Here is a 13,966-nt window from a genome sequence, read left to right on the forward strand (position 1 = left end):
AACTAACAAAAATTCCTTTAATAAATATTTCAGCCCTACCTGAAAAAGGCATTCAGGAGATAATTAGGACATACATATTGCTGAAAGATGCAAACATTCAGAAAAATTACACCATTTATAGGATAAGGCAATTAAGAAATGGTAGGAACTCTGTGTTATGTTGATTTTAATTCTGAGAGGTGACAAAAGTAATTTCCTGTATGACTAGCAATGACAATGCTCCTGCTTTTATAGAACTTGAGAAATAGTATTCACTTTGCTTATCTTGACTAATTGTCTTTCTGATTCCTATTAACAACCTTTTTAAAGCTTATTATTACAAAGATTATAATATGCGCTTTGTATGGGGGAAAAAAGTTACTTTCAGAAGATGGGAAAATTAAGAGCACTGAAATAAAACCTGAAGCCTTTTACCCTTCCATCTCCTTTACAAACACAGTCAGTTGAATACTCATTACTGTAATTATTAAAGAATTGCTCACTAAGATGTGAGATTATTTGCTAGTCTCAGCCAGCTTCCCACTGGGCAGATGTATACTTGTAATGATTTTTCATCGCTGTGGTACCTCAAATCCAAAGAAAAGGGTGATGTGACAAACTTCAGCAAATGGAACAATTCCAGTATTAACCTGGAGCTGGTTCTGGCAGCTGAGACAGGATGAGTCTCTAGTGCTGTCAAGCTGTCACACTTCACTAACACTGACTTCCCTTAAACGGTAATAAGGAGAGGGCAGCAGACAGCCCAATTTAATGGTCAGCCCCCACAAAGCAGCTTCTCCACCAGGCAGAAAGGCTCATGCACGGCTCTGAGAGCGCCTCTCGAGCAGAGATGCTCTTGCTGCTTCCCACACAGCCCTCACACTCCAAAGGGAGAGAATAATGAACTGCTTTCCCACTCTTTAGGGAGGCTAATTATCCATTTCCAAAAATATTTATTAAATTTATGGCTCCTTTAGCTAAATGATCAAACAAATCTACAGAGTTAGACTTCTCAATTTAGCAACTAGGTAATGCAAAGGAATCACAAGCCTTATCTTTCATAACATCATTAGTTCATACTATAGCTTGATAACAAACATCATAACATCCTGTGAAACCCTCTGGTTTTAAAATGTTTAAAAAGCTGGAAAACATGTAAGGACGTTTCTAACTTTTCCAAGCATGCACGCTCAATACCTGTTAAAGAACCCATTTCTGCAAGTTTTGTTCACGCAAAAGATGAAACAGAAGAATAAAGCAGAAATAAGGAAGTAGAACTCAACACAAATTAATTAACAGACATAAACAAAGCCATTTTCTCCAGACTGACCCTGGACTTCTATCTGGAAATCAAATTTGTGTCTGAAGAAAGCAGTGGTGTTTATGCAGAAATAGGTACCACATTTTCAAGCTATCATAACACTCCTCATCTATGAGTTTGCTGAAGAATGACTGCCACAGAAGCAAAGCTACAAATGATTAAAGAATAATATGCTAAATAAGATGTGTTTCTTTGTAGGCTGACTAAGACTAAGAAAACCAAAAGTCACAGTCGTTTCCTTTTCCACCTTCTTTTAAAGAAGTATCCACACAAAACTGCTGCTCCAGCCAAGGCTGTGTGAGGCTGACAGTCTCTTTAATGATTACTGGAATCGTAAGACGTATCTTGTGTTGTTTTTACACCCATTAGGTATTCCTCTAGTCTCCTTTTGACTCAAGAAAGCTACTGGACCTGTGATGCAGGAGAGGAAACCAGTCTTGTAAAATTAAAACCCAATACCATTTCACATATCAGTGTCTCCCTTACGCTCAGATGTTGCAAAGCTACAGTTTTTCATGCCCCATCTGGGTCAACCCACCATAAACAAAACATCATTATCAGGGCTCTTTCTCCCACTCACAGAAAATTCTGTAAGTGGCTGGCAATAACATGTGTGCAGGTTCTGTAAATTTATTTAGAGGAAAAATAAAAATATTCTACACTGTCTATCCCAAGGAAGCCACAGATTAATAATGAAGGAATCGTAATGCAAATACTGTATCTCACATATGCATGAATGCAAATCAAAGAACAACTTTCATGCAAATTAGATAATGCACTTTAAATTTACTAAATTAAGATACATACGTTGTCTCTGAGGAAAAAACAGAGAAATTATTCCACTAATACCATGACTGTTCAAGGCATCTTCAAAGGAAAAAGAAAGAACAAGAAAAACAGAAAGGGAACGGAGTTGCACAACACCAAATACTTTCTGTACCAAAGTAAGAGACAGAGTGCTTAGAAAATAAAAATTGCAAATGAAGATAGGGGTCCCAAACCAACAGAATTCTGTGCACTGCTCCAAAGCTATGATCATCAAAATATGTAACATTCTCTTCCCCAGCCTTGAAAGGAAGCAAGTTGAAGAAAATCAAGGCATGCTAAACAATATGATGGACCCTTTGAGAGAACAGACAGAGAGCAAGTAATGGGAGGAAGCAGAAAGGAGTTGTTCAAGCTGTAATGCATAAAAATATGTCCTTCCAGTGAGGGTGAAAAATAGCCACAATAAACATGTGAGGAAACTCCTTCTAAATCACAAATTCATCACGCCAGTAAGAACACAGGGAATTACATATCTTATCACTCCTTGTCTGCAGTGTTTGTCTTCATCAAAAGCAGAATGCATTATTTTCTTTAAACTGCAAGTGTCAACTTCAGCACAGTCAACAAAACCAACTAATGGGAAATACAAATGTAAAGTGATGCCATCAGTCCTAATTTTATGAAGCTAGGATTGATGAAAAAAATGAGCTACACTGAACAACTGTAGGAATAAAGTGAAGCCATTTCCGAATTTAAATAGAAATCAGACATCAGCAAAATTTAGAAAAGGTACAGGATTAAAGTAATTTCCATCACCTCTGTCCCAGATGACCCAGTGCACCACCATAACCACTCACAATGCTGAAAGCAGTGCAGAGTTCTATGAGGAAAGGGCGCAACAATCCCTTGAAAATCAAGTCTAATGACCTTTTCTGTGTTAAATCAGGACATTTAGGTGCACTGTAATAAACAGAAATTATCGAGACCTTTTGTATTTTAAAAAGCCCTAATAAAGCCACAACTCTTTAACTGCGTAATTTTAGTGCCCTTATTTACATTATTCAATTAAATTCTACCTTACCAAACTTCTGTGCCAGTCATGTTTCACCTCATTGCTTAAAACCCTGGAGTTAAAGGCCTTCCTGCTTTGCTACTGACACATGCAACCTACCAGGCACTGTATCTAAGAAAATGGCTATCAATCACTATTTTATTTTATTTTCTTCTCTTTACTATGTAGTAGGTGCAGAGAAGGAAATTTTCTACTACAAAACTTAGTAGTTTTTGGAAAGACAGTCTTTCCTTCAGGAGTTACAGTTGACTTCTCCATCTTTTCAAAACTTAGCTTAAAAGAAAGTAACACAACATGCTAACATGTTAAAAATCACATGTTTCCAACACCACAAAACTAATAAAACCATTTCTTAGCATGCTGGAAAGAAAAATAAAAGTAATTTTTGACTGATGTTTTAAAATAAGATTTTTCTAAAGCTATCAAATTGAATTAACTACAAATGTGTGAAAGAGTCAAACAATACACATACCTGCAATGGGAATATTCTGTGACACTGACAGCTGTACATCTCCAGTCCCAGGTGGCATGTCAACTACCAAATAGTCCAGTTGACCCCAGTCAACCTAAAAGACAACAATATAAACATATTTACATGTTTTTAGTTCGAGCACTTTGTGTTTTAGCCAGTCCTTGTTTCTTGTAATGTAAACCAGTGAATCAAGGACATCTAAAAGAGTAATGACTAAGAGATGCCCTCTTAGTCATACTTTCAGCACAGGATCAAAACATTATTTTCCTGGGACAATCTTTGCTGATCACTCAAAACTATGAGTGCAACTTTATCATTAACTTCATTGGCATAATTATTATTTAATTATTTCCCCCCAAAAATTAGCAGTCACTTAAGATGTTTACTTTGCAGCTGCTTAATCATGGGTTAGAAGCAAATGTTAGGTTAAACATAGGCTAAAAACAAGGGGTTTGTGCAACAAATATCACTTAGGAGTTATTTCCATTAATTTAAGAGTCTTTTCCTTCTTATTGTTTGTTGAAACTACATCATTTATTTACTACATACATATTTAGCCTTTTTTTTTTTTCTATTTTGTTGTTATGAAGTTAGAGCTGCAAGACTAGATGTTTTTCCTAGGAAAAAGAGGTGTTGGGAGAAAAGAAAAACAAAGAAAATTATATCTATTGGGTTTCTGGTTCATACAACACATACAAGATAGAACTGCAGGTGCCACTTTAAAATAGGAAAATGCCAAATAGTATTTTACACATTTCCTCCAGTGTCATTTTAAAAACAAAAAATAATCAGCACTTTGCCAGTCCCTTGTTACTGTCATGGAATACCAGACCCTGCCAAGGCAACACTCACTCATTTTCATTCAGTTCTTGTATGGATGATCACCTTCCAGGGAAGCATTTCCCATGTGAACTCCAGATCATTAACCCACTATGCACTACAGTGAGAAATGGAGTTTTTCACGGCAAACCAAGGAAGATTTCAGAGCACTTATGAGAGAACAGTGATGGGAAAGGTTAGCTGAAAATTCTAACTTTAGGTGTCTAAATCGGGGATTCAGGCATACCTCACTTCTCTCATTTTCCATACAAAGGCTGCAGAAACACTATTCCTAAGTCCAGCTAAACAGGAAATGCCACTTACGTTAACAGCAAACAGCTTTTTCACACCAGATATTGACCTATGTAGTCTAATATCCACATTTTGTCAAAAAAAAATTACATACCTCTAGCAGACTTCTAAACTCAATTACTCATAATCATATTGAGACTACATAACCCCCCCAAAAATCTGCATATATGTGCAAAAATACACATACTGCAACAATTGTGGGTAGAGAAGCTGTTCTATCTGAAAAAAAAAAAAAAAAAAAGTCTGGTTTTTACTTTGGTTTTCTTAACTAATCTTGCTTAGTTATTTACCAGATAAATTCCAATGCCAATGAATGTCTCTTTGTCCAGTAAAAACTACTTTGCTTGCATGAAGGCAAGAACTTCAAATGTCTATGTTTCTTAATTAAAATTCAACCATTATAAGGTGACAGAAATTATATAGATGTAGTTACAACATGGACAAAGCCACATTCCTTGAAGACTTGCAATTAAACACACAGATCTTATGTAAGTAACATGCATAAATCTCAATATGCAAAATCTGGATCTTTCATAATAATCACAACCATTTTAAAATTCCATGTAGATATAGGCAGTTTTAGTTTTTAAAAAGGATTAATGGATTAATTCAAAATACCTCCCCCTTCTCACATCCTCATGAAGCCTGATTCTGGCATCTTTTGTTAAGTCCATCTATATATACAATATATTTAATTCTAGTAATCATATTCTCCTTCCTTAAATGCTTCTACAAAATAGAATTTATAAACCAGTTTTTTGCTTTCCGCCTTGCAGCAAGATGCAGTCTGGAACACACCTATGAGTGGCTTAGCACTACTATCATTCTAACACAGTTTCTAATCACTTTCTCTGCCAAAACCACGTGCTTCTTGGATATATTCTTGGGAAAAGAACATAGATATTTAGTCGTTTTCAGCCCTTTTCTCCAGGAGCTCAAATTCCAGTCCTTTTAGGTACAGCACTGCCTTGTGGACTAGTACAAACTATCCAAATCCCATCCTTATCCCAGGTAACTGGAATGAAAAATATTTTCTCTTCAAGCTAAAAGCTGTCTGTTTTTGTGAATATTTGCAGGCCCTAACTTTAAGCTAGCTCCTCCTGTGAAACAAAGTAACCTTTTGGGCTTGATCTCGAGTTCTTCTTTTCAGGTTTTGCTCAAGAAGTTACTTTCAAAATTTACCCCATATAGGAGTAGGGAAGAAAGTGTACAGAAATCAGAGGGCACCAGAGCTTTCTGCCTCAAGCTTCCCTAGGAAGCAACATGCATTTTCTGGATTGTCCTATAAATAATTATTTTTAATAAAGTTATAAACTTTTGAAAACTGAAGTTAATAGAAGAGTGTTAAGCACATGGTGAATCTCATGGTAAATCTCATTGCTAGGCAACAGGAAAAATACTCTGTTAACACACAGTGTAATTAAATTTTAACAGTTTATTTAATTTATGGCAGTGTAAACATCTTATTTCACATATTTTCTTCAAATTCACGGATTGAAAAGAAAAAGAAATGAGCTGCCTATCAAATTAAGTGTACTCTGTTTCAGTACTTACAAATTTCAGCACAGAAAAATGGAGAAGCTACACCATTCCAGCAGCAATGGAGAGGACATCTTGCACTGTGTAGAGTAAGGAGGAAGACAGGCTTTTGTCCCACAAGTTCAGAAAAAGCCATTGTAAAGATGCCAAGGTCCATAAGTACTGAACATATAAGAGAACTACCCTCCACAAACCTCTCTGAGCCATGCCACTGCTGGTGGTGCTGAAAGTCAGGGGGCAAACTAGATCAGAAAACCATTCCTAATTAAAACTAACTTTTGTTTTTTCATTTTAAACGTAGTCAAGTAATTATCCCCAAAATTCCATTTTCCTCTTTTTCATTTGTCATTCAGGGCAAGAAGGGAGAGCTGCACCAAAACAATAGAGCTGTAATTTCTGGAAAGAACTGAGCTAGTCTCTTTGCCTTGTAGTGAGCAGTAGTGTCTGGACACATAGGTTTGCTCACACTTGGGTTGGGGAACGCTGCCTGTAACCCCATTTCTCACTGCAGACTTTCTCTTACTTGCTTCTCTTCTGCAGGGATTGGACGACATTCAGTTGCTCCTCCATTCCCCTCCCACAGGAATAGAGCAGTATGTAGATCTTTTATTAAACACATTACTGAACGTAATTTGGATATTTTGTTATAGAAATGTAAACTTTATTTAAGGGGAGAAGAAATTCCAACTCTGTTACTAAATTGCAGTGTAGCAGCAAGAAAGAGGAGAAAGACATCTTTAATTAAATTTAGAACTGGAACATAAAATCAGGGGTGGCTTTTTGAAATCTACTATTGCCATTAATTCAACATTATTAAAACGGAACACATAATCAGGCTGTGATATAAAACATTAATTTGAATGCAAATCTTGTTTATATGCAACAATTTACCAAATCAGGACCACTGTCCTCATGTTCTCGATGAGTTCCAAGAAGTGTGTCTGTATGCAAATGTGGTTTCACACAAGAAAATGAGCTCAGATTAACAGCACATTTGCAAGCAATAGGCAGACAGGGCTACAAAAGCCTGCCTTGTAGCATCTGAAATCTGTCAGCACCTTTGCATGTACAGAGGTGTTAATGTCTTTGCCCCTCTAATGTATACAGTGTGTAAAACATTTCAAAGCATAGAAATGTAATTGCATTTTCCTTAAGCACAGCATTCATCTTTTTTTAAAAAGGTTTAACTTGACATTTATTGTTAAGCAAAGTAATTAAGTGCCATGTGCTCCCGTGTATCTCCCCTTGCTCAGAAACCCCACAAAAGCTTCTATGTAAATTACTTTAATCAATCATTCTGTTTATGTGACAATCCATAATCAAAATACCAGATATGCATTTTGAGTAGGGCTTCTAAATAGCAAGTTAAACCCAAAGTAGAACACAGAGATACAGATGACATTTCTGCTGAGCAATGAAGCCTGAGCACCCTCTGTGCATGAGGAAGAAGTGATAGAGCATTAGAACAGAAGAGGGATTGCTACTCTGAAGTAATCCCCATGTTTGGTTGTTTGGTAAATAAAAGAAGATGTTATTTATTTGTTCTTAATAAGAGGAATACATGCAGAGTTACAATCAAGCATTATGCAGGTGCAGGCTTGGCAGCAGCCAGCCAAACTCTGAACACCAGTATTGGAAAGCCAGCAAGAGCTACACTGCAGGCAGCTTCAGTTCATTCCTGCCAGATCCCTCCTCCTCTCCAACTACTTGGTGTGTATGCTAATGAGTCAATACAGGCACAGAGCTGAGCAAAGTAAAGGTAAGAAATTGTGTTCCTAAATCAAGATTTATATATCTAATCACATACATTTAAGATAAAACATGCATTTAGAATTAAAACCATGTGTTTTAAGATAAAACATGTATTTAAAAATAATTCCTTGAAAAGTTACTTACAAGATGCTTACTTAGACACACACAGATATTAGGGAACAAGTAAATAGTTTCACAGGGTAAGCAAACAGATAATTTAGGAACAGTATAATGAAACATGGTATTTTAATCTAATTTTTAAATGTACTTTCAGAAGTATTTGCTAAAGAAAGGAGATATTCCCAAGACATAAATGGGAAGATTTTTAGCCCCTGTGGAAACTTTCTCTTTGGTAGTATCATAACAGGATATGCCACAGTGCTTAACACAACCCAATACTTTCTGAAACTACACAACTGCCCCTTTGATTTGTCCTCTGATGCTTAACCAATCTCAAAGCCTTGCAATGTAACACCATGAAAAACAGATGCACTGCAACAGTTGAAATTCCCTCTAAGGTATTTATGAGCAGTCTGTTCTGCAAAGGTCAAAAAGAAACTGAGGTGAAGCGTAAGAAAAGTTTGCTACAAAGACATCCACAAGGAGAAGGAAATTCTCCTATCTTTCTCTATATAGGTTGAGTAACTTCTAGAAATAAGTGCCTAGGAAGAATGTCGGAGTGCTGTTCAATTCAACAACTGAAACAGGAACTGGCCTCCTCCTCTTCCTCCCTGTTGGCTTTTAATAATGTTAAGAATTGAAGGCAAACACAGTAACCTGAAGGTTTCTGTCACCTTCATTTGTGTACAATAGCAAACAAAACTAAACACCTGCCAGAAAACAACAATAAAGAGGTTATTCTCTGTGTGGTGTGCCAGGAGACAGGAAGGCACTCAACACCAAACTTCTTCAGGAAGCCCAGTCAATATCGTATCAGCTTGAAGGGAAGATGGAACCCAGCTGTGGGGTAGTCTGGAATGCCCACAAGAGCCTGGGGATCATCTCTGGGGGTAACTGACAACAAATAATTCTGATGAAGACTGTATCAGCACTACCACATATAAAAGAATCCTCCTCTAGGTTCAAGCTGTTACTAAAAAGCTTTTGTGAGCTGTGATTCCCATTTCCCAGTCTCTGTTCTCTAAAAGATGACAGTCTGGAAAGCAAACTTCTGTTATGCAGTCCTGAGATTGATTATTGGGCTGCTGCTCTCTATACCCTGGAACCACAGTCTGCAATACTGTGCAGAACCTTGTCCTCAGAAATACACCATGGGTTTTTTTCCAGGTTCTACAATACAGAACTGCCTGTAGCTCAGCTGCTGAAGAATGACAACAGGAAAACAAATACGGAACAAGCGAGTGTCCATTCCTATGTCTTTCTCCAACAAAACTCAACACAGAAGTTAAGTAAAAGTAAACAAATCAGAAGAAACTAGGATAGCATCACATCATCTAATTAAACTAGCCACCAGGTTGATACAGCTACATTAGGAATAACATCTAAACCACAAATTCTCTTTGAGTTCTCCTTACTAATACACGAAGACAAAAACATTGTTTAGCTATCTAACCCAAAGCCAAACAATACATTTTTAAGGCAGTATTATCAGGATCCAACTTAAGCTCATAAAATTTATATAAGCTGCCTGAATCAGATTTTCCCTAAAACAACAACAGAAGGAAATATTGCAAGTGCTGGCAATAAATATCAAAAGGGACAAGCTTAATAAGCCCACTCCCCATATGTATTTCAGCCTATACTTCTGTAATGATGTTAAAAGCTGATATATAATTTAAGACTGAATACTTAAACTATTCAATGAAAAGCAATGTTCCTAAATTGCTTTGTATGTTATTTAACTTCCTTGAGTTTCAGTTCATTTTCTGGTATAAGAAAAAAAAGTATAAATTCCTTACTGGACTACCAACAGACTGTTGTAGATACCATTTAATTAATTAACTAATACCAATGAATTAAACCATCGCTGAAACAATTATTTAAAACCAACACTTAAACTAAAAATCATTAGATTAAAATGTCAGAAAATTCAGTTTCTCAGCTACAATGTGAAATGCTTTTTTTGTACAGGAAAGGGAAACTCCTACAGACGCCAGTCTAAGGCCTTCTGAAAAAGGATTACTGAAGAATGTAACACGATGGGTGTTATTCAAGTAACTTAAAATGCTGGTGAAGAAAACCCTCCAGTATTGCCATAAATAGTGTAACATAAAAACCAAAATAGAATCAATTAGATGTAGACCACTGAACAGAGGCCAAAAGACAGTAAATCTCAATATAGAACTTAATTTTCTGCCTGGTGAGAAGTTAAAAGGTTTTAAAGTAACTAGGCTTGAGTTGAAACATGAATTTTAAACAATAAAATGCTGTTTTTCTTCTTATTTAAACGACCTGTTTTTCACAAATATGGACTAAAATTTGCCCTCCAAAATTTCTTTATTACTTAAATTTACAAGTATATCTTCCACAGTCACTGAATTCAAAAAAGTCACCCCTTGCAAATGAAGCCAGTGTTGAAGAGTCTGCTTGAATTATCTCAAAGAACAAAAATCAATACTTTCAACAAGTAACAACAAGGCTGCACAAAATATAGAACCTCTCAAGTCTACAGGAAGATTGAAAAAGATGAAAGAGTGTGAGAAAAGAATGTAAGCAAGAGTATGTGTGAGAGTGAACAGAGCAGATTTGTGACTGTGGGACTGTGATTGTGAAGTCAATGGATGTTCTCCGGCAAATGAACCTGCCTGTAGGTCAGAAAGGTGCCAAGAAAAATTGCATATACATTGTCCTTACAAATAGGAGAACACAGAAAGGGCATTAAAGACACAGACAAGATGTAAAAACAAAACCAAATAAATTTCAAAACTATATACATTTTGCTGTCACGCACATACCATAACCACAATTTAAAGATGTGCTGAGTATCATATTCCTGGAGTAGTAAGAACATTAACTATGAATTAGACAACAGATAATCTGTTCAAGTTCCAAATTATAGATTACAAAATAATTGCTATGCCCACAGAACCGTGCTTTTGCATTCACCAGTGTTCTCTATTATTAATCAACAACGATAAAAGCATTACTACTTGTATTTTAAACCTAATTAAAATGATTTGCTGAAGATGCTGATACCATGAGTCTCAGGGACATCCAGAGATTAGTGCCAAGCAATGGCGAGTCTTCATATTTTTATTCACTTCCCAGATTTTTCTTTAGCTCCAGTTCTTATTTAATAGGCTTTTTATACAGAATTAAAAAATGTAGCTGAAAAAGAATTTTAAATGGGTTTCCACTTTAGTTGCATAGTAAGAGCTGGATTCCAAAGGCAGCATTCTGCTAGGGGAACATAATCTTTCTTTTAAAAGATACTACTGATGGAGCAAAACACAGTAAGAAGTGAAACATCTTCTACAGCTTCATAAATAGTACAAAAAACCTTTTTTTTTTCTTTGTTAGGGAGGGGGAGGGGGAAAAAAGCCCCATGACACTAATCTCTGGTACCTTAAGCACAATTACTTTACGTTTGTGTCAATCACTTGGGATGTGAGAAATAATCACTTTCTACAAAGAATACTGGTACAAAACCTGCTGCTATTCTTGGATATCTGCAGCTATTTTCTGGGAGCAAAAGAGATATGGGAGGATGGTTTGAGTGAAGGATCAATCTGTCAGCTTCCAACAGACAGAATGCAAGCTGGATTATTAAAAATAAAAGAAACATCTCTGTGCAATCAGTTTAACATGTATTAATTCAATATTAATTTTTGAAAGCTGTTTGTACAGTTACATTGATAGCTACTTAATAAGTATAATTAATGTGTAATGCTAAACAATGTGTCAAAGTTCAATCAATATTCCAAGGTAGAGGTTCCAAAATAAAAATTTTGATCAAAAGGATGAAAAAGCAAGGCTGAAAAATGGGGGGGAGGAAAGCTCAAAAAGCAGCTTTAGTTAGTTCCACCTACACAGTCTCCCAAACACCCTGACTGCTCAGAAAGGAAATCAGAAGATCTCCATTGAGCACAAAATTTCATCCCTAAGCCCATTAATTATACACACAATTGTGGGAAAGGACCAAGTCTTACAAGCCCAATCTAGCAGGCACTCTCTAAATGCACCTGCCACTGGCAACACTGAACCCAACACAAAGCTGAGCACCCGGCCATTAAAAAACAGAAGAATCAAACCAAAAGCAAAGCCTGTGGTTCCACTGTTATAATAGCAACTGCTTAATATCACCATTAGACATATGAGAGAACCTACCTATGAATGGGAATATGTCAGTTTTCATTTCCCAGGCAGGTGGTATTTAGCTGGACAAAACTGTGTAAACAAAAAATGCAAAAGCCACAGAAGCCACCATGATCCTACATAAAGCCAGCAGCTAAGGTGTTCACCTAGAAAGCTAAAGCTTCAGGTTAACTGAATTTCCTGCACAGATCTGGTCATGTTCCCCCTTCACAGGTCTAGTCCTGGCTGCAGGAACCTTACATCTCTACTGTAGTGCAGAGGGTTATGAGTGCTGCTTGTGATTGCGGGGCACTCTCCAGGGTAGCAGGTAAAACAGCTTTAAATGCTGAACTGCTAACATAACCAAACTTGCACCTCTCACATCCAGCCTTCCAAGACTGTTATTATGAACAGAGAATAAGCCTGGGAAGCTGAAAGGAGGATCATGGCACATAACAGAAGATGCTCGGCTTTGGCTTTAAATCTTCTTCCAATAATGTTACATTTAGATGCTGAAATCCAGGACAGAAATACAAAGTGAGCCCACAGGGTTCTCCTTATAGCCCTCTCATTCAACATCTTCAGCACTGCTTAATTCCCCCAGCAAACCTACTCCTACTGACTTACACCATTAATTTCCACATATTCCACATCAAACTCTAAACTTCAGCACTCCAAGATACAGCACCTATTCTGCTAAGGCACTGCCAAAGAGTCTGAAGGTACCTCCAGGAGGGCAAAGTAACCCCCAGTACCACTGAGAAGGATAATTATGTATTCTCACCACGCCAGGTAGGCAGCGACTCCAGGCTAAGGTTTGGTTTAACTTTTCATTCCCGCAGGCAGGGCACCAGCCTCGTAGGCACAGCACAGCCATGCCCATGTCCCTTTTTGCATCTAACCTACAGCAGCTAGAAACAAAGAACAAACTCTCTTATTATTATTAGAGTAGCATTAGGGGTCTCCCATTTTTAAAAAAAAGTTTATATAAATAATGGAATTTTCATTTAGAAAAGAAAACAAGCAGTGCCTTCTCTTTCCCTCACTCCTCTACCACTACTATTCCTGTTTAGCAAACACTTCAAATCATTCTTAAGTCACTGCTTCTTTCCAAGAATGATGCTTGACGCTATTCAAGCACAAAGTTCTGAACTTTGCTGCAGAGAAACCTTAAACCTCAAAACACTTTCCTTTAAAACCTTGAGGGAAAAAAAAGAAAAAAAAAATCTAACCCCAGCACAGCCATTTTGAGACACCATGAGCTCTGTGCCATTTCCTCCTGTCTAGTCAACAAACCCAGCAAAACAGTTGCATGTTTTGCATTTGGGGTTTTTTTTATGCAAAGGAGTGCAGGCACACGCATACCTGTGAAATGTGTGCGAGAGATGAGGCTGCTGGAAGCAGAGCAAAGAGAACACTCTCCCAGACTGTTCCCACAGCAGCAGTAACTGCACAGTCATAACCATGACAGCTGAGGAACCAGGCCAAGAAATGTTTGCTGTAAATACATTCTCACTATGCTGTTAGGCTTTTTTTGCCTTTTTTTTTAATCCTCAAAGACATGTAAAACACATTTACCACAAATGCTTCCAGTTCAGCAGTAAGATGTTGGCCAATGTTTTTGGGTTTTTCTGGTTTTCTTAACATTTCTTTCTATGATTGTCAATTCCTTTTAGCA

General features: G+C 37.0%; 1 protein-coding gene across 3 annotated transcripts in view; it reads right to left on the reverse strand.

Annotated features, from left to right (window-relative positions):
• Nucleotides 1–13,966, reverse strand: part of NUBPL (NUBP iron-sulfur cluster assembly factor, mitochondrial) — a gene marked incomplete at its 5' end in the record, with an annotated part of 71,234 nt that overhangs the window by 23,886 nt on the left and 33,382 nt on the right. For all 3 annotated transcript variants that reach the window (XM_083864151.1, XM_083864150.1, XM_083864149.1), the window contains one exon: nt 3,613–3,706. In XM_083864151.1, coding sequence (XP_083720277.1) covers nt 3,613–3,706 — 94 coding nt within the window. The remainder of the gene's footprint in view (nt 1–3,612; nt 3,707–13,966) is intronic.

This window comes from Zosterops lateralis, assembly GCF_965231275.1.
Source record: "Zosterops lateralis genome assembly, chromosome: 6".
In the NCBI taxonomy this organism is placed as follows: domain Eukaryota; kingdom Metazoa; phylum Chordata; class Aves; order Passeriformes; family Zosteropidae; genus Zosterops; species Zosterops lateralis.